General features: G+C 43.3%; 2 protein-coding genes across 2 annotated transcripts in view; one reads left to right on the plus strand and one right to left on the minus strand.

The window, feature by feature from the left end:
* NSA2 (NSA2 ribosome biogenesis factor) overlaps positions 1 to 21,524 on the plus strand; it is a 352,088-nt gene that overhangs the window by 258,873 nt on the left and 71,691 nt on the right. The gene's annotated exons all lie outside the window — the stretch shown is intronic.
* On the minus strand, positions 82 to 20,604 carry ENC1 (ectodermal-neural cortex 1). Its single transcript, XM_083703226.1, has 4 exons — positions 19,359 to 20,604; positions 16,175 to 19,310; positions 7,815 to 9,616; positions 82 to 3,733 (listed from the first exon to the last, which is right to left on the minus strand). The coding sequence occupies exon 3, from the start codon at positions 9,602 to 9,604 to the stop codon at positions 7,835 to 7,837; it is 1,770 nt and encodes a 589-aa protein (XP_083559352.1). The 5' UTR covers positions 9,605 to 9,616; positions 16,175 to 19,310; positions 19,359 to 20,604; the 3' UTR covers positions 82 to 3,733; positions 7,815 to 7,834.

Consider the following 21,524-nt stretch of genomic DNA (forward strand, 5'->3'; position numbering starts at 1 on the left):
ATGCCCTGTTTTTTTGTTAAGGCGAGAGTCTAAACGGACCCAAACATTTCTGCTAGTGAAATAAAACCTCAGGAGAACTTGTTCATTGAAGAGAAAATCTCTAATAATTTATTGACCTTCAGTTTCACATTGTGAAAAAAAAATGCAGTTTTACAAAACCTCAAAATGTAGTAGCAAACAAAGAGAGACAACATAGATATTTTTACTTCTTCACTGGTACGGCTTTCCTCCCCCCTCACTCCCCCCCCCGTTTTTTTGTACGTGAACCGCATCTTCAATTGTCAGACAAGGGACACTATTGAGCTCTAATCACTCTTATTCAGACAGGTGTCAGGCCTAGAAAAAAGGGCCTACACAATTATACCAGAAGTGGTAGGCTGTCCTTTGTTCCACGTTTCCACAGCAACCAGCCCACAAAATAAGAACTTTTCTCGTCTTATGCCAAGGTTTTTGTGTGTACTCTGGTGTGAATTGCATTTCTCTCAGATGTGTAGGGTGTTTTTCGGACTGGAATCGCCAAGTAGTAAGCCAGGATTCCCACGTCTATTCAAAGAGCGGGAACCCAAAATATTTGCCTGCAGGGCTAGGGGCCACCCTGGTTTTTTGTTTTCTTCAACCTAGGCCCAGGAATTAAATCCAAGGACTTGAAAGCAAACCACTACTTTGAAATACAACTGTGGAGACTTCGGGCGCTTCAGGAAATTGGATGGTATTACAAAACAGATTTGTGTCATAAGCTAAACAGTTAGAGAGAGAGCTGCTGCAGACAGGATTCTGTCACTTCCCTAAACAAAGGGTTTTGAGCCATTTACTCAGAACACCTTGGGAGTAATGCATGCCTGTGTTAAGTGAATGCAAAAACATGATTAGAGTTTGGCAAGGCTTTACAGGTTACTTTTTCTTTTATGGAAGGGCAGAGGCACCTCCAAACCAAAAGTGAGAGACAACCCTTGCATAAAGGGTTTGTTGTGGTAGACTTTATACAAACCAAATTTAAGTTGGGGTAGTTTTGTGTTTGTTTGCAAAAGCAATGTTCTATAGCTTTCCCCAGGTTTTTAAGTCATCCACTATGCATTACTTGAAAGAGGGTTTCCCATCTTTCACAATTTCTTTAAACTTACTGGCATTTTATGTTGTTACTGTGTAAAAGAATCCTCTTCAGAGCCAACTGCAGCAGTGATTCTTAAACCAACAAACAGTAAATGCCAACAACCCTTTCTAAAGCAAAGAGTGACCTGCAGCAAATCCTATCACCAGTCCCACTGCACCCTAGTGCAGCTGTCCTGAGGGCACTGGCCCTCAATAGCCAATACACTAGGCTTCACTGAAAAATGATTGGTGGCATTTAGGAACACTTTCATTTTTCCTCCACCCCAGGCACTCGGTACATTTGAATCAAAGTTTGAAAGGAGTTTTGTTCTAGAATCCACTCAAACAGCCTCCCTTGATACAGCTGTAATAGCCGAAAATGTCAAAGCTGGTCAAAAACATGCAAATCAAAACAGTGGTCTGCAAATCAAACTACATGGTGCGTATTGTTCAGAGTTTCTTAAAAACCTTTCTGGCTAGCCATACTAAGAACCACTACTCGCTATTTGCAAAATTGCACACACACCCATTTCTCATTAAAGCGAATAGGAATACATAAGAAATGCACATAATTGAGTCTGCAGAATTAGCCTATGGCAGCATGAGAAGAGTCTTAAGACTGATAATGCCATCCTAAACATTCTTACTAAGAAGTAAGCCCCACACAATGCGGTGTGGGTTTACTTCTGTGTAAGCACTCAAAGGAATGCAATGTAAGATTACTGTGTTTCCCATATGGTGAAGAGTGTGAAGAGTTGAGCTTACATCATCATCATCATCATTATGTAGGCAGGCATCATCATCATAATTCCTTTTAGGCATGCATGCATGCATTTTAAAGTAATTTTGCTTATACAACATTAAGACAAGACAACCAACCACGATGAGGACTGGCAGCTTTACGCTGGTTGAGCTGCACCAATTCTCATGGATAGCACAACTAAAAGTCTGGCAAAGAAACAAAGTGTGAAAAAACAAACCAACCAAGAATGGAATGGAATGATCAGGCTTGAAAGTAAGAACTAAAAAAAATTAATTCCAGGGGATGGGACTTTGATCAGGATCCTGTGTGCTGCTTCCAGATAGTATGCATTTGAAAGCTTAACTTGCTAATTAATGAAGGAATTATTATTATTATTATTAAACCAATGTTTGAGCAACTTTTCTTCTTTGTCATCCTAACAATCATGCCAAACCTTGTAAGACACTGATGGTGTGGGTGTGGGTGTACAATTTAAATTCAAAAGTGGATGGACAAAGAGTCGGTGTTAATTTTAAAAAAATAAAGAAAAAGCAAAAATTTAATAAAAAAAACACGCTTCCGCACTTCTTTATTTTGCTGTGTATCTCTGAATCAAAAATACTTCCCACGGTTGGATGACGTGGGTCCATAGTAGACATCCCATCGGCTAACTTTAAATAAATAAATAAACAAAAATAAAATGTTGGATAATGCCATGAACAGGGCTCTGTGTAAATTAATTCTGCAGGGGCTTTCCACACACACACCCCTTTTCCAGTAGCGATGAGGCTGCACAAGAAGAAAACTGTTATGTGACAGTGGCTACTTCCAGGTGAGTTCCTTCAAAAAAAAAAAAAAAAGGTAACACTAGGCAAATCAAGTGTAACAGGGATACCACTGGCAAGCCACACAAAACAGTGGCCTGAGAAAGTGACCTCCATGGCTTCCTCCTTCAGTATACGTGTAATTTAAGATGCTACCTTGTAATCCTTCAATTTCTGATTCCTTACCTCTCCCCAAATATTACTCAGCACTTTTTCTTCTTGTGCAGCACAGCAAGTCACGAGACCACAGAATGTGCAAAACATACGATTCACATAAGCCCTTAAAAGACAACTGTAGGCATCGTTCCCTCCGCATGCAAGCACTGAACAATAAATAGCTATATCTACAACAAGTAACAATATAAGAGTAGGACAGTCGTAATTAATAAATACAAGAGGAAATCATATGCATGGGGAGTGGGGAAAATGGAGTTATTTCCCTTCGCCCACAAAATGCTGCAAAAAAACTCCTTTTTCTCTCTCTTTTTTAATAGGTGTGCTGCTCCTTAGCAAGTAGAAGGTCACTCGCTGCAGCTACAACAATGCAGCTCAGCAATTTGAACCGATGCTCCAGGCACTGCCTAAGAGAACAAGCCCTTCCCTGTGGCAGGGGATACAGCTGCATCTTCATTCACAAAGACATCTTGCTGCTCCAGACCTGGCCCATTTCCTCAGCAGCTGCTGCTGACACTTCAAGCTGTCACAAAGGAGAGGTGACAACCATTTCAAATTTTGCACACAAACAGCAAAGTCCATGAAAATCGAGGGTTTGTGCTGTGTTGTGCAGCTCTGAAAAGTTCAGCTTCCCCCCGCTTTGAAGGGCTGATTAAACTTGACATTAATCCACAATTACTAACACAGGGATCGGATCATAGGTTCATTCATTCATAGTTAAACTATGTGCTGATATACTGAAGACAATATTCTCCCTCCCATTCCTTCATTTCCAGCTTTTTAAGAATTTCGAAGGTGCAGAATATTTTCTTCAAACTCAAAATAAAAAGGAACAGTTTTTTTCTTCTTCATTAAAGCTGCTTCTCCACAGTTCCAACATTTCTTCACCAAATAATGGAACAAGCTAAAAGAAAGAAAGAAAAAAGAAGGAGGTTTAGGGGGAAACAACATACCATAAGACTTTCAATGTCAGGCCTAGTTTATGCTGGTGCCTTTTTTTAGAACTTGTCCAATAACCAGCAGCCGATAGCTCACAGAACTACAAATATCAAAGTTATATAGACTCCAGTTAGGTGGCAAACCTATGCAAATTTACCTGGGAGTAAATCTCATTCAGCTTAATGTGTCTTATATCCGAGTAAACATGTATAGGATTGCACTGTTAAGCATTCCTTCTGAGAGCATTCACAGCAAAGGTTTCTGCTTAATACAGTGGTACCTCGGGTTAAGTACTTAATTCGTTCTGGAGGTCCGTTCTTAACCTGAAGCACCACTTTAGCTAATTGGGCCTCCTGCTGCTGCCGCGCTGCCGGGGCACAATTTCTGTTCTCATCCTGAAGCAAAGTTCTTAACCCTAGGTACTATTTCTGGGTTAGCGGAGTCTGTAACCTGAAGCGTATGTAACCCGAGGTACCACTGTATAAGTAACACGGGGGCGGGGGTTCAATTTGATTGACTGATTGATCCAGTATGGAACTCTCCTGTGAGCTGCATGAACAGATAATGTGACAGAGACAGAATAAAAATTCATGTAATGCAAAGTTGCTGGCAGAAGTAGCAAGACAGTCATTTTGGTCATGAGCCAAATCAAACTAGCCAAGGAAAGAAGTGGGGGGGGGGGGGGGGAGAGCCAGCCTGTTGGAAAGAAAATCTCTAACCAATGCCCTCTGTTAACCATGGAGAATCCTGAATAGAATTGATTCAGCATATGAATGGCAGACATATTAATCCCCTTATTTAAAACGTTTCTGCTATTCATTATGTCAGAACTCTGCTTTGCTGTGCTTTGTCATGTGACAATGTAGTATGCTTCAATGCCTCTGCACTGAAGCCTTCTCCCCACCCCCACCCCGTGTTGATTATGCAGCGCAAAATATTGGCTTTGGACCCGGCCGTTTTTTTGGCGTCCAGACTCCACCTTCTCACTTCATTATTATGCTCAGAGCCAGTTTTCAAACCAGGCACCACGCTGGTTTTTAAAGTAGCAATTAATAGCTCTGCCAGAATGTATGAGGCAAAGTTTGATGGGATTTCCGCTGGGGTAATTGCAGAACTGCTCCAGTTAACTTGGTGCGACTGATTTGAATGTACATGTGTGTTACTGAAAGCTCAAGTCAACCTTAAACTAAAAGCACTGTATTAGAACCGCAGTACAGAAGAGTGCATTCAGGATAAATCTGCAGCCCTAGCTCATCGCCTCTTGCAGATTAAAGATACAGCCCCTTCATTATTTTTGAAATATTTCCTGCTGATCAGAGTCTTCTACACATTCTTGTGCCTGGTGTGTCATTCCCCACCCTCCTACCCCTCAACTTCCACTCCAGCCACTAGAACCAGTATTCACATTTTTGTGGGGGTTGGGATAGGGTCCCCTGCTCCAGAGCCTACAAGTCTGAGAGAAGAGACAAAGCACACTTAAGATCTTCCTAACTGCTGTCAGGCTGGGGCCACACAACACCATGAAAACAGAGCGCAATCAGAAGTAATTTCCTTTCTGTCCCTCCCTCCCACTGAGAAAGCAGCAGGAGACAGTAAAAAAAAGAAGAGATCTATTTGCTGGATGTATATGCAGCCCTAGAGACTGAATTCTACAGTTATCTTAATGCATTACAGAAGCTAAGGAATGGCTTTGTGTCTACAGAGTGTATGGGAGAGCAGATATCCGAGATGGGCAGCACAGCAAGCAAATTTGCTCTGTGCCCTTGCTAACATGAAAGGGCAGTCCTCTGATTATGTACACGATACCCATTTGTTTTATTACGGTTGTTATTTTTAGAACAATTCGGGGAAATCTTGAAAGACCGCATCACTGTCTCTCTGGGGACAATTTGGAGTGAAGGATTTGTTACTCGCAAGATAATCACATCCATGGCCGCTAAAACAATAGACTACAAATAGTGTGATCTAAAGAATCACTACTGCACTCTAGGAAGGCTGATGTGATTTTTGTTGTTGTTGCTGTTGCTATTGTTATTGTGCTTAATTGTTTTAGTCAAGGGACAGTCACAATTATCATCTTTGGCATGCAGGTTATTCTCAAATACAAGTGATATCAGTGAATGGTCTGAGAGCATCTATAGCAGTGTTTCCCAACCTTGGGTCTCTAGCTGTTTTGGGACTACCAACTCCCATCATTCCTAGCTAGCAAGACTAGTGGTCAGGGATGATGGGAACTGTAGTCTGAAACAGCTGGAGACCCAAGGTTGGGAAACACTGATCTATAGGCCAATGTTTGAGAACCTCAAGCTTGCAGGTTCCCCACTATGAGTTCTTTGGAATTAAGGCTGTGATCCTGCAACCATATGGGCTGGTGTTTCTACACTTTGGCAGCCCAATTTGCAATAGTTTTTATTGCTATGTCTAATGGCTCTCCTTGTTTGCTATTTACTATGTTACAGAGGCAATAGTTTGTCCAACTTTTATTGCAAAAACCACTTAGCTGGTTCCTTTTAATCTACCCACCAATTGTAACCTTCACAAGGAAAGAATATCAAAGAGTCTTTACAACCTGGCCTGGCTTTACAGGCCTATTATGCAGCTTCCAACTGTTGGAAGAAAATACAGTGCAAGCATCTTGTAGCATGAACTGCATTTCTCAGACTACTTACACTGGAGTAGCCTCACTACTAGTTAATAACCAAGTCTGGTTTTTTGTTGTTTTCTTTTAATGATTTTTTTTAAAGGCAACCATCAGCTATGAATTGGATTGGGCTGCACACATCCCAAGGAAAAACACCCACACTTGGGTGTTGGAAGTACAAGTTAACTTAGAAGTAAGCCCCTCTGAGTTCTAAGGGCACAGATTTCCAAGCAAGTGTGCTTAGGATTGCAAATTTACCTTAAAATATATTTTACCAGTTTGGAACAGCAAAAGACAGTGATAGGGGGCTAACTGTTAAGAAAAGGCTATGTTTTGAGGAAGCTTCACTGGCATTTCAAAATTGGAGAAAAAAGGGGGGGGCAATGTTTGCACCAGCAAGAGAACAGTACAAGCACCTGCATGACCAAGCTGAAATTCAGAGTTGCTTGTAGGCAAATGCCATTCCATTGAAGTCACCAGCAATGCACCTGCCCACATCATCAGGTGAGAACTTGGGCCGCTGCACCATACTATAAAGCAGAATTTATGGGCTTTGGAACGCTCTGAGTTTGCAGACCAAATTATTACTTGAACCAAATGGCATGTCTTCTTTTAAGCATAAGGTCAGCGTGATTCACCATCGGGCACAGGAACTAAACTCTTTTTTTCCTTCACAAGCAGAAGCTTTCTACTTAAATGTTATAAATAGTCGTGTTTCCACGAAGTTCAACTACCTAAGCCCACAGCTTTTCCCTTTGATGTTATATACCAAATGTATTTTTTTGAAAAATGTAGTCCATACACACAGATGATAGTTGCCAATTTATCCTTTAAGGTCAACAACTATCCTGCTTGCTCCATGATTGCAAATATATTTCTCTGCAATTAGTCAATTTAACTTATTTCCAGATAGTGTAGTTAGTAAAGCAGTAATAGGTGTTGCAACAGGAGTCTAGTAGATAATTTCACGAATAAGCTAAATCTCATGCAGTTCAGACAATGCTATCCAGTATCAGGGGGGGAAAGTTTTGATAAAATAATCATAAATACATCCAAAAGCAGTTCTTGTGCCATGAATTACTATTGTTTGTGATCTATGATTGACTAGTCCATCATTATATTGCCCACACAAATGCATAGCTGGGGACAATTAGGACTGCTCACAGTGCTGAACAAAACACCTTGCGCAAACTGATCTTATATTGCAAGCCAGTGAGGTTTAATTAAGGCAGTGGGGTTCTATTCCTGATTCTGTCAACATGATATGGCATTGGCTGAATCACACCAGCCTTTTCTGTTTCCTGTTCCACTAACAAAAAGCATTAAAATCAACATTTGAATCTCTTGAGCTTATGGGTAAGATATATAGCAACCTGTAACTTGCAGGTGTGGTTTGGTTTCTTACCTGTATAGGCACACACACAGTTAGGAGGGGAGATGCTTCCATGTGCTCACAAATGCAGTGGGAATTAGGGAGTAGGGCACTGTGGTTATGCTGTTCCATACATCTAGAGTGGGGTCATAGCAATCTAACGTCTTGCATCTCTGGATGCCAAAATATCCCCCAACAACATACAGCTTGTTTCCCGACGCTACAGCATGGCAGCTCATTCTCTTAGCTGTAACATCTCCCACTTTGGTCCACTGGTAAGTTTCACTGTTGAATTTATAAGCCGAGCATGCGGAGAATTCAGTATCTCCACCCATAATAAAGATCTGGTTGCCCAGAACAGCTGCAGCTGTGTATCGCCATGGCTGGGGGCAGGTGGCTGGTACTGTCCATCTGTTTTCGCAAAGGTCGTAACACTGAACTTTGGGTAGCTTATCATGGCTGACACTGGTACCGCCAAAGGCAAACAGCTTCAGCTTTGCACTGACTACAGCTGCATTGCTTACTCCTTCTCGAAGTGGAGCAACCATTGTCCATTTGTTGGTCACGGGATCATACTGTTCTACTTGCTTTAAGGATACTGAAGGAGAAGCTGGGAGGCAACCAGTGGCTGCTGTGTGCCCTCCAACAACATATAGACAATGTTTGAGTTCAGCAGAACCATGACCAAACCGAGCTACTAGCATGGGAGCAGCCTTGGACCACTCTTCATGAAGTGTATCATACACCCAAACATCTTTAGAGACGCCGTTTTCGGATCCCCGGCCACCTGTAATATAGACTTTACAGCCGATAGCGCATGCACTGAACTCTTTCCTTGGGCTTGGGATGTCAGCTTTGGGGATGATCTCCTTTGCTTTTTGGTCAACCAGGTACAACTTGTCACACATAAAGGTTTGTCCTCCTAAAAGAAATAGGGCATGGCCAGTTTTTCGAGGCCTCGCACACAAACTGGTGACTACACCGTCGTTCTGCAAAATCTTCAACTTGCACCTTATTGCTTCTTCAACAATCTCTTTGCTCTTCCTCTGCTTGGTGATGAGCTCCTCGGTAGCCACATTCTCCATCAGATAGATGGCTGGCAAAAGGGCCAGTCTTACAGTCTGCAACAGTTCTGGTAGATAACAGTAGCGTTTGTTCAGATCATAGTTAATCCAATTCATGGCAGACTCATACACCAGACGCTCATCTTCAGTCTCCAATTCTTCACTAGACAGGAGCTGCACAACCATGTCTTTTGGGAGCTGGAGAAAATCTTCGCTTTTGCTGATAGCCTGGAAGTTGCTAAGGCACATCCTCCAAGAGAGCTCATAGAGTTTGGTACACTGGTGAGCATCAGACAGAAGCAGCATGCCGAGGCAGTTAGTAGGATGGAGATTTTTCTCCAGGAATTCTGCACAAGCATCTCTGATGTCTTGAAACTCCAACATGTCTCCAGCCTCCAGAAGAGACTCAGCATTTTCTTCATTGATGATGACCCTTGAGGAGTATGCATAGTCCAGGAGAAGTTCTAGAACCTCTGGGTGGATGGAATTATGGAAGTTGACTTCACTGGCTTGGCTCTCCTTGAGTCCTCCACTGAACATGGCTTCAAAGTATCGACTGCAAGCAGCTAAGACAGCTCTATGGCAAGGGAATGACTTGCTCCCAGCATGGAGAAGCACATCCGTAAAAAGACGTTGTTGGCGTAGAAGGTTTAGATGAGTGAGAACGCTATCAGCATATGAAGATTTGTGGAACAGATATATGTTTATGGAGCCAGTGCTGGCTCTCGATTTGCGATTCTCATGCATGCTGACTGACATTTTCTTCCACACCTAAACATAAAAAAATACAGTTAAGTCTCAGGAGATAACAATGATGATGATATTCTCTTTTCCTCCACCACCCACATCTTGCAAAACGTAACCGAATTCTGAGCAATTCTAAACAGAAGCTGAAGACACAGACTATTGAGCCTGTTTATGTTTTTCCGATACAAATTTCTTAACTGGAATATTCTGAAAATTGTTGCTCAAGATAGCAGGTTTATCTTGGCAAACTAGATATCCTACTTTCATGGCAATATATGTTGGCACTGTAACTCAGAAAAGGAGGGAAAGAGACAGCTCTGATTTTTGTCACACCTCCCCAGTACAGAGCAGCTGATTCACCAAATATGCAGATACACATATTTAAAACATTGTTGTGCTTTGAATCATAGCAGGATGAGCAACAAGACACACTACATTCAGGAATGTAAAAATACTGCTTGGAGCACCAACATCCACAAATGAAACTCATTAAGATATTATCCTCATACAACCGTTCCAAACACACCAAAAAGGTATGTAAAAGGAAAGACCGAAACCATGCCTAGCATATTTTACTTTCTGTTATGTGTAGCAGATATTCTAAGATGGCAAGCACTGTGATTTAATAATATGCTAAAACAAAATAGAGCCCAAGTTCTGGAGTATCCTTTAATTTTGAGAGCAAAAACTATTGCATTAATGTCAAGTGGGTTATGCCCTTGCGCATGTAAGTTCAGATTTAGTGACAAGGTATACAAAACCATGGCAAGAGAGATCTATAAGCCAGCACCCTAACAAAATAGAGCCTTGCAGCCTGATAGGTCTTTATTAATGGTTCCAGGTGCAAGTCAAGACATTTTGCCCCATTAGGAAGACAAATGAGATAGAGGAGGTTTTTGGGCACCAAGAGAACACAGGTAGGAGAGGAAGATTTAACACACCACAGCAAAAAGTTCTCTCACTCATAATTGAGTTTAAAGTCCAGTGGGGTTGGGTCTACTTGCTGTGCAGGTCAGACCAGCTCTGATTCAAGTTTCATAGAAACAACCACAGCCCACAGAATAAGAGCCTAAGTAAGTCTTCACAGTCCAGAGGTAGCAGTGAAGTAAGTCTGGAGAGCAGAAAGTTATAATTTGCATGGCCTCCATGAAACTTTCCCACAGACTAAGCCTGTCACCCAAGCAGAAAGTGTCAACAGAAGAAAGAGAAGCTGAACTATTCATTAATCTGCAGCTGGGTGATGAGTCAGATATGAAAGGACACCTGAAAGGACGCGGCCAGTGACTTTTTTTCAGGGGGCACAAAAGTATGCAGTACCGACACCTCCCCTTGTTGTTAAAGAGTGTGGCACTTACTTTAACAACTTTGGTGAGTACCGGCACCTATTTTTATTGGGGGGAAAGCACTGGACTTGACCATACCCTAGACATACATAAAGCTCAGGGAAAGTAGGTATGTTTCATAATACAGTATGTCCACAATGCCCTTGAGAAAAGGCAAAGAGGAGGAGGAAACAGCCCACCAACCAACTCATATCTGAGTATTTAGTTGACATCTCTAACCTCTGGCCAGCAACAGTGGAGAAACGGCACCATCATGGCCTTACTGGACACACCAACTAGGGCACAAAATGGGAGGCCAGGCTAGGACAAGAGGTCCAGACTGGGCCCACAGACATCCCATCGTGATGACACCAGCTCAACCGGCCTGCCACTTGGGTAGGTGTATTGGGGGTGTTCTTTGCTAGTGGGGGCTCCTCTGCTGGTGGGGGGTACACCTCCACTACATCCAAACCTCCTTCAACATGGCAGATCAGGGGTTTGGATTGCTCTGCAGGTTTTCCTTATTTGATATCACCTGGTGGAGAAGGTGTTGGCTGTCATGCTAGCTTTTGAAGCCTCTGTAGTACAGGTGCTGCTTCCTGCTAAGCACTTTGGAAATTGCTGTGAGACTAGAACCTTTTCAAGCTTTACAGCCCAATCTTAATAATATTTACGAAGTTATCTTTGATTTGGGAAATAAAGCCTCAGTTTGAGGGGAAATCCATCAATGGGTCACCACAATGTACAGTCGGCACACCTCAGCATTACAGATGTGGCGTACCTTGATGGTGAAATATGCAGTAATCCTTATTACCTGGATTTGCACCCTTCGTATGGAATGAACAGCACTGCAAGTGAATTTCTGAGCTACATCTTGCAAAGCAGTCGCATAATCTGCATGCTGAGTCTAATGTTTCACATTTCTCCATTAACATGGTACAGTGTGAGCAATGAGGAAGAAAATGCAGACTCAGGTTGCAATCCTAAACACAGTTACCGTGGAGTAAACCACATTGATTCTACTTCAGAGTAAAAACGTTTAAGATTGTGTTGTCTCACCATATACCGGTATATCAAATTAGACACAGGGAATAAAATTGTTATTAGCTCTTACAGCTAAGCAAATTATCTGACAAACAATCATACATTAACCTGGCATTCAAAAGCCCCAAAAACTAATCTTGGATTACCATTTACCTCATTGCCTCAAGGAGTCCCCGGTATACCTACCGGAAAGTTAGATGATGTTATCACCCCATGAGTTAGAATCATCAAGTGAAAACTTGCAGCTGGAACCTAATACGTACTGTGGAACTAGTTCTTCCTTAGTATTTATAATTTACTACTGCCAGATGGAGGAATCCCCCCAAACCTCTAAGGCCTAGCCACTGAACTCAGTTGCCATCATACGTCTAGAAGGAATCCATTCCTCATTTCAGCCTACTGCAGAAAATCATTACGATCTGAATCCAGATTTATGTCACCAGCAGAAACCATGAGAAAAAGAAGCCTAAGAAATCGGAGATACCTGCTCAGATGAGGTAAGTAAGAAAGTTATCAAATCTGATCCTACAAATAATATTGACGACCTCTGCAGATAGGATCCTTTGTGCTTGTGAAACGAACTCTAGACAGGCTTACTACTCTACTCACATAAAAATTTATGAAGGGATCAAAGCTTCCTAAAAGTAGTCCTGGGCAGGAAGACAGAAAGTCTGTGGCTTAACACACAGTGGCCTGGTTCGCATGACACACTAAGCCAAACCTTGGTTTAGTGAGCGTACACAAATGTTCCCAGAGAGTAGCCACTTGGCTCCTCCTCTGTCCCTTTTGCTCTTGCAAAAAAGCAAACCATGGCTACAGCTTGTGGCTAGTGATGAGAGAGCTCACCACATCTTGCGAAACCTGGGCTTAATTCAGTGCCAGCACAGGAGCAAAGGAGACAAGGAAAGAGCAAAGCGGCTGCGAGAGCCGGCAAATTCACGTGCTCCTGCTAAGCCAAGGTTTTGCTTCCTGTGCCATGCAAACCAACTCAGTAACAGTAATGCAAACTTAAAATATACAAAAAGGAATATTTGAAGCTGCAGCAGATCTGGTTCCATGTAGTACTTGTAAGTCAAGTCTCTCCAAGGTGTGGCTATACAGCATCACGTAAGAGGAGGTCCTTAACATGTAAGTTAAAAGCCTAAAGCTAAACAAGATAATGTCTCAAGTTAAAAAATTCCTCTGAGCAGAGATTAACAATTTGTAATCTGACAGCATTTGCATAAACGGAACAAAAGCAGGAAAGAGCCCATCGATACAGATTGCTGAAGGTCACCTGCCAGTATGGTTTTTCAGCAATGCATGCCCTTGTAAAGGGGTGCTGTGTCAAGCTTTTGTGAATCCGAAAAATAATAAAACTGCAATTTCAGAAGAATTCTGAGCAGGACAAGTAAACCTGGATTTTTAAAAAAGCACACAACTTCCTTATGCTCACTTCCTTATACACTTCTAAAAATAACTCAAAATACACTGATACAAGAGTGTCACTGTTATTTTTGAAATATTGCCTAAATAAATATTCTAATGCTTTTTAATACAATTTCATTACAGAGGGTTCTAAGAATGCAGCAGAACCCTGTTACGAAAACTATGACCTTATGGCTAACTGGTTATCTCTCATATGGCTCCATCTCAACACATCTATTTCTATGAACTTCTGCTTATCTGGACATATGGGGGTGTCCTACAGTCCACTAGAATAAATCATTTTGCATTCGAAGCTATCAGTTGAAACACTTTGCTCCTTTGTTGCTGCGGATTACGCAAGCCACAAATATTTTAGCTAAGATAGCTTGGCAAAGACACTGAACAAAAAAGATGAGGCAACACCCTTCAGGTAATCCCCCCCCCCAAAAAATTAACAACATGTAATCTGCACATAGTGCATCTCATACTGAAACACTGCTGCATTATTAGGAATTCAGCAGGAAGCAAATCAAAGCAACTACACACCTGACTGATGGCTCCTGGTCCTCATTCTTAAAGCTTTCTAGAATGCAAGAAATACTTTGCTGGACCAGACAAATCTAGTCTGATCTGTTTCCAGCACCAGCCTACAAACTACATAGCATTCAGATGATTCTGAAATCTCACAAGCAAGTCATGATGCCAATGGCTATTGCCTATTCATTGTTCCACAAACCCACCCACCCATTATTCACAGATATATTGCCACTGAACAGGGAGGCTCCACATAGTCTCCAAAGAGAAACTGTGACAACTGGGAGTCTTGGCCAAATCAATGAGCAAATGAACAGAGAGCAGATTAAAAGCAGAGACAGGTAGAGACAAAACAAACATGTAACTAAAATGCTATCTCCAGTGACCATTCAATAATTCAGCTGAGTGTTTATTCCTGAGCATCTTTTAAGAAAGACACACTGGTATACACAGTCTAGCTGAAAGTCTCATAGAGTTCTTTGGTGTTAGGATGAAATCTGGAAAAACTAAAGATCTGCACACACCTTGCCTCTAAGCAGCTGATCCAATAAGGGTACCCCCTTACCAAATTTCTGTTTTTCATATGCAGCAATAATACCTTACCCAATGAAAAAGAAAATTCCCCAAGGCTAAAATCTTCTTTTGCTTCCTGTGTGCAGCCCCCTCTCAAACTTCACAGGAGCTGCATGAGAGGTGGACTCAAGTTACTGTGAATTGCCTTGAGAACTGCGGGTGTAGGGCAGTATATAAATTTAATAAAAAATAATAATAAGCAAATACTGATACAGTTCATCATCCTTTATCACATGTACTAAAGTATGGTTAGGAAAATATTCCATTATATCGTTTATTTAACTGATTTTGGTTCACAAAGACCTCCTGGCCAGTGCAAAATATTAATCTTTTTTCTGGTAAACAGAAATGCATAGCCTTAGTTCAACGGTTCATATAAATACCTGTCACTATTCTATCATCTTATCAGGGTAGCAATAAACATAGTAATGCAAAAACAGATGAGCCAGCTTTCTTGAACCAGCACAGGAAGTTATTGTTTGGATAATATTTTGCATCGGGTTTTAAATATTCAAACGAAGTATAGGTAAATATATATATATTTACTTTTTAAAAGACCCCTCCATAGTGACCACAAGTGAAAAGGTGATAACCAGGATTTCCCAATACCCTTTAAGTTTTCTTTATTTCAGAAAACTTGAGCATAGTGGCTAAAATCCGAGTTTCCTAAAATTATATAGAACACACACGCCTCTGCCTCTCTTATTATTGAAATAAGATACTTCAAATTTCCCAGTGATTTGGAGAGAGAGAGAGAAGGGGGGAGGTTTCATGTTTCAATGGATCACGTTGTTACTTTGCGGTTCCGCCGATCAAAATACTTCTTGATTATGACGCCTGAAATGTTAAACATGTAGAGCCGACTTCCTCGCCTAATGTGCCCATTCAGCAGCTGCCTGGAAGAGCAGCGCGCCATGTGCGTCTCTACGAAATACAAAAGCTCTGTCAACGGCTGCCTCACACTTTCCTCCGCTTTGAAGTGAAGCTTGGGGGGGGGGGGAGGGAGAGAAAAGCCAGAGCCATCTCTCGGAAGAGAGAGGAAGGAAGCAAGCAGCACACCCTCTGACCTTCCCTCTTCCTGTGGGACGGAAAGGCAGAAACGTGCCCTGTCTGCAACCCGGCTCCCTTTCTCTGCGCTGCGCTGTATAAACAATTGTCCCCTCGGAACAAAACCCCAGGCGCATCACACACACAAACACAAACACAAACACACACACACACACACACAGAGCTGCATTTCAAAAAGCCAAGTACAGTGCAGGGGGCGGGGGCCTCGATCCTACTTTCAAGTTCTACCTTCCGACACACACACACACATACCCTTCACTATCCCTCCATCCCACACTCGTGGATGCTGCTGCTTCTGGGTGCTCCCTCGGCGGTGCGCTGTGTGCATGATCAAAAAGCGCGCGTTGCAACCCTTCGCGAACGTGGGTCGCAGGGCTGAAAGCTGCAAATCCTAGGCACGTCCGTATGAATTCGGAGGGGCTTGCTTCCGAGAAAGCCTGTCCAGGCTCGGGCGGGCAGCATGCAAGGGCTGCCCGCTCGAGCCCGGCAGAAGGTGGAACGTCGTCCGTCCGTCCGTTCCCCGCCCTGCCCCCCCCCCCCCAATCCATTGATTGACCCGGCGCGCGCCGTTCCGGGCACCAGCAACCCTCGCGCGACGCAACAGGTCGCAGGAAGAGGCTGGAGAGAAACTTACAGCCGGCGCTTCCTCGGGGACGCTCCCGTCCAGCCTTCCGAGACCGGGGCAGCTCACGGCATGGATACGAGGCCGGTCCTTCCTCGCCCCAGGTTCCGCCGGCGCCTTTCTCCCTCTGCCTGTGGGTTCTTCAGCCGCCTGCTCCCGAGCCAGGAGAGGCTGTCCTCGCTCTTCCAAGGTAAGGGACGCCGCGCCGCTCCTGCCTGGGCAGCTGCCTCAGAGCGTCTGCGGGAGACGCTGGCGGCGGCGGCGCTGCTGCTGCAGGAGCAGCAGGAGGAGGAGAAAGAAGAGGAGGCGGCGGCGGCGGCGAAGGAGGTGGGGCTGCGGCGCGCTGCCTGCCTGCCTGCCTCGCCTCGCGCTCCTGCTCTGGCCTCGCTTGGCGCGAGAGGAGAGCCTATAAAGGGGGCTGCCGGCGGGGAGCGCCGCCTATGCAAAGAGCGCCTGTGACACGCAGGGGGCGGGGAGGCCAGGCCGCCGGGAGGCGTAGGCAGGGTGTCCCGTTGGGGGCCGGCGGGCGGCGTGTGGGGAAGCCGGGAGGAGCGTTGCTGGCCGGGCTCCCGAGGCGGTTTCCTGCCAGCTGCGCTCGTGGTCGCTGCATGCAAAATGAAGGCGCACAAATCTCAAGGGCGCCTCAGTGTGTTTGTGTGTGTGTGGGGGGTATTCAGCGTTAGTCCCCAACATATATAGAAAGCTGAAGCAAAGGGACCCAATTTTAGAGTATATTTATGTTAAGTAATTTATACCAAAGGTAATTCATGAAAAGAACCCGCAAGTGCCCGGGAGATTCTGTGGGAGGCTGCAAGGCCAGGAATCAAGCGAGGAGAGCAGGCGCTCAGGGAAACTTACCCATCCCAGGGTTCTCCAGGACCTTTCTGCCCTTTAAATGTGGGGGCCTCTGTTGTTGTTTTTTAAGGGCTAGTAATCATGAAGTTGTTACAATAAGTGCCATACTTTTAACTTAGGGAGGGGGGAAGGTGTGGGTACTGCATACCCCTGAGTACCCCCCAGAAAAATGCACTACACAAGATGGCCATTTCTGTCTTTTCAAAGCTTGAGAATCTTTGCATTTAAAGGGGGAAAGATCTGGGACAACACTGGGATGGGGACATCATGTGGACATCCCTGTATTAATGAGAGAGGCAGGTGCAAAGCCACATATTCAGGTGTTGGACAGAGGCGTGACGCACCACCTGTGGGGCGTGGCACACCACCCATGGGGGGTGAGTGGTGCGTGCCCTGGGGGGTACCGCCGATTGGGGGTAGGCATTTTGCCCCCCCCCTTTGGAATGGCACCCAGAGCGGACTTCCCCACCCCCTCAGAACGCCCCTGGGTGTGGACAAGCCCCAGAATGCTGGACTAGGTGGCTGGATCCAGCAGGGATCGTCTTATTTATCATGTTACAATCTCATCCGTATGGGAGGGTGATATGTGCTGCCGCTGCAGTTTTGAAGAACTAAAAGGTACATTTCCCTATTTCTCTGCATCCTGGTATATTATAGGTTGCTTCCAGACAGATGTTTATTGTGGAACTGGTACTGCTCTCGCATACACGCCCATGACATCAGCATCAAAATGCTAGGCTGTGTTTCATACCTTTTATATTCAGAGTCTCAGTTTTCACAGAAAATCAGTTAAGTTTTTTTAAAAAAAGAAAAGAAAAACAGCAACACCACACCTGCTGCCAATGTCCCATTTGCAATTTCAGAATGGTAGGTTTGCAGTATTAAGCATCCAGCTGGAAGCACCCATAGACATTTCAATTTCCTCACAACTGTGGTAAGGATAGGGCAGGATGCAATAATATTGTGCATTTCAAAAGTTTGTACAAAGCACTAGCAAAGGTGCAAGATCCTGGTGGGTAAATATGTATTGGAAGGTATATGCTTGAGGGTTTCCTATAGGCATCTAGCTGGCCACTGTGGGAACAGGATTCTGGTACAAATGAGATTCAGCATAGCTTTTCTTGTATTCTAGGTAAGCTCTTTAAGAGTAGGGGCATATCCACATTATTACTTGTTTTTGCAGTTGTACTCACACAGCACCTCAGCTTCCTGCAGTCCACATCAACAGTATGTTTCAGCCAATTGTGGCACTTCTCATTTACACAGTCAACAGAAGAGCTTGTGGCCGTCTGTGCAATTTGCATGGCTGGTCTTCCGCAGTTGTATTCTAGAGCACCAAACAGAGAGCACAGGGGTTGCTATAGAGATGTAGCCTCTGGTACAAGTTCATTGCATAGCAACAACTTAAAATACAGCATATTGTTTAGTGGTAATGAACTCAGTTCTCTGTGCAAGCTTGAGGCAATCAAAGGTTTGAGAAACTCTTCAGGGGGGCGGGGGACAGCAAGCTTCTCAATGAATGCTGAGCAATGTATGATCAGGAGCCATACAAATGCCTTTTGACTGTTGGGGGGGGAGAACCCACAAAATCAGGTAATGGAGTATCCTGGGAGAGGATGAAGCTTGTTGGCTAGAACCCTAAATAGGAGCACTGCACACTGACGTTTTGTTGCTTATTTATTTGTGATCTCCTCCTCTTCCTCCATGATGATCAGGGCAAGATGGTTGTTTACCCTCAAAAGAACTATGTTGCTTTCATTGCACCTCTTACTACCACTGCTTCAGGGGACTGACAGTGATGCATCCCTTTGCAGCTTGTAACTGATCGGCAATTATAAGATAATGTGGTAATAGTTCCCCCATGGTGAGTCCGAAGGCAGCAGGAGTTGCAGGAGGGTGGTTGTTAGGCTGTTGGCTATGCATGACACAATAATTTGGCAGGGGGGGGAGAGAGTACAGGGAGTATCAGTGCACCCCAAGAAGAGAAAACAGCAAAGAGAAGAATGCAGAATAAAGATTATCTCGGGCGCTTCTCACATGAGAAACCATAAAAATGGTCATTCCCTTCCCATCAATATTCAGAGGCCAGAGGAATAGTCCTGGCCCCAGGAGGATGTACTATATAGTCTATTATCAACTAATTTTAAAGCCATGTGCCACAAGACCCTGTTAGACGGTGTGATTCAGTTGGATAGACTGTTGTTGTGGTTGTTTTATTATGAGTGATATTTTATTGAAAAGGTGAAATGTGCACAGGATGAATACCTATTTGTGAAAGCAATAGGAAACAATACTTTTAGGGGCACTGTCTACACTTTTAGGGGAACTGTCTATTTTATACTTTTAGGGGAACTGTCTATTTTATACTTTTAGGGGAACTGTCTACACTTTTAGGGGGAACTGTCTGCATGCACTGATGGATTTGTCAAAAAGCAGCAAAAGGAAAAGTTCGATTTTGTCTGAGAAAGGTAAAGTGGAGGGAGGAATTTAAAACAGAAGATATAATCCTGTTTAATATATTTGGGGGGGGGGGAACGTTTGCCCAAATATGCATATCTATCAGCATTTAAATTCCATTAAAGAACAAAGCAGTTGATTGTGATTCCATCTATATGGAACTTGCCATGATCCTTCTGGTTTTGATATAGATGTCTCCTCTCTTTAGGAAACAACCAATCCCAGAAAAGCAAAAAAACAACAACTCTCCACTCTTTTTGCTGCAACCAACGCACTTTCCCCAGCCACTCTCCCCACCCCCCCACTTGTTTCCCAGCCAATAGCTGGCAGCACTTGAATCAAAGCAAATGGCTCTCATATGTTGCATGCTGGATGGAGTATTCTGTAGAGATAAATTTGTTGCTCTTTGAATGCCCTTTCTTTGGAGTTGTAACATTTTAATGGCAATGCCTAGGCCTTAATGCATAGTACATGAACACGCTTGCCCCTCAGAGGGATAGGCAGAAAGAAAGAAAACTGATACAGAAAGCAAATCACCTTCATCGGGTTTATTCATTTACTTTCACCAAGAACAGATAGGAAAAGAAATAAATGAGATGAGGAGAAGGTGGTTTGTTTGTGCACACATAGGTAGATAGATTTGGTGAAGACCCTTATTTCAGCAGGCAAGCGTTTCTAAACTTATACACCGCTTAGAAAGTAAAGCACTAAGCAGTATATAAAGCATACATAGGTTTTTATGACATCATGCATGCTGCATAAACTGTTGGTTTTTCTTTATCTAAAGGTGGTCAGTGGTGCTACTTAGAGGTGTATGTTTGCAGTCTGACCTATTTAGCTGCACACCTGTGGTCTCTTGACTATTTGACTAATTAAAAGGGGAGTTTACTTTCTGCGCCGGATACAGGAAGGGATGTGATAGGATAATTGATTATTTGAAAACTGTATTTAAGTTGATTGAATGTTTTGTATGCTGCTGGTGAGGAGTGATGGCTTGCAGCGTTTGGTTGTTATATTTTCAAAAAGCAAAGATATTGCAAACAGCCATTTATTTCTACGCTCCAGTCGCTGTGCACACTCTGTGTTGGTGAAAAAGTCCAACATAAACATCACTGTAAAAAAAAAAAAAAGATAGTGGACAAAGGTACTTCAACTGACACTTGTTTACACACTGTTTGGAGTTTTGCTGAAATCAGCTGAATGCTCCTTGCATTATAAATTAAGCATGTGGTTGAATGAAATTACACACACACACACACACCCCCAACCCTGGCTGACCTACTGTCTTACTGGATTTGCACGTGAGAGCACATCTCTCAGGCCAAAGTTTTGACGCAACATCCTTGAGCCTTTCACAGAAAAAGCAACAACTGGCTGAGACTCTTCAGTCCCAGTAGAAGACAGCTCACTAGCTGAGTCTCCGCCATTGACATAACTAAATAACTTTCAAGAAGGCTGCTGCTTCTTAACTGATGATTGGCTAGCGCTGTTAAAATACTTAACGTTTAACACTTGGACAGTTTGAGTGCTGATGTTTTTCTGCCTCCCTTAAGTCAGAGTTTTAATTTCCAAGCTCGGGTATAGGAGTCTCAGGCCAGCTAAGAGGTGGCAAACCATCCTAGAGTTTAAAAATAACCTGACAGGAAGGGAGAATAAACCATTTAGGCTTCCCCAGGGGGAAGTTCACAATTTAACTTGGCTATTTGCAGTTTCATTTTTTTCCCTTATGCAAAAAGAGAAAAAAGCATGCTGGATCATAAAATAATGGCAATGCCATTTGAACTCACTTTTTAAAAAGTTTTTAAACAAAATTTTCAAATATCAAGAACAACAATGAGGCATATCAAGAAGAACCCAAGGCATAATGTACTCTATGAAGTATACTCTTTATTGTTGTTTTTTTAAAAGTATACCCTCTGATTAGCAAAATAAAATAAAACAAGTAAACTCACCAAAACTAAATAGCAATCTACGGTATGTATAGGCAAGCAACCAGAAATCAGGAATTCTGTAATGTCTGAACAGTCAGGTACAAGTCAGTAAGTGGCAT

The sequence above is a fragment of the Podarcis gaigeae genome, assembly GCF_964106915.1.
Source record: "Podarcis gaigeae genome assembly, chromosome: 11".
NCBI lineage: Eukaryota > Metazoa > Chordata > Lepidosauria > Squamata > Lacertidae > Podarcis > Podarcis gaigeae.

What these genes read in the sequence shown, in the direction of transcription:
- ENC1 (XM_083703226.1), bottom strand. Translation starts at nt 9,604, where the DNA reads ATGTCAGTCAGCATGCATGAGAATCGCAAATCGAGAGCCAGCACTGGC.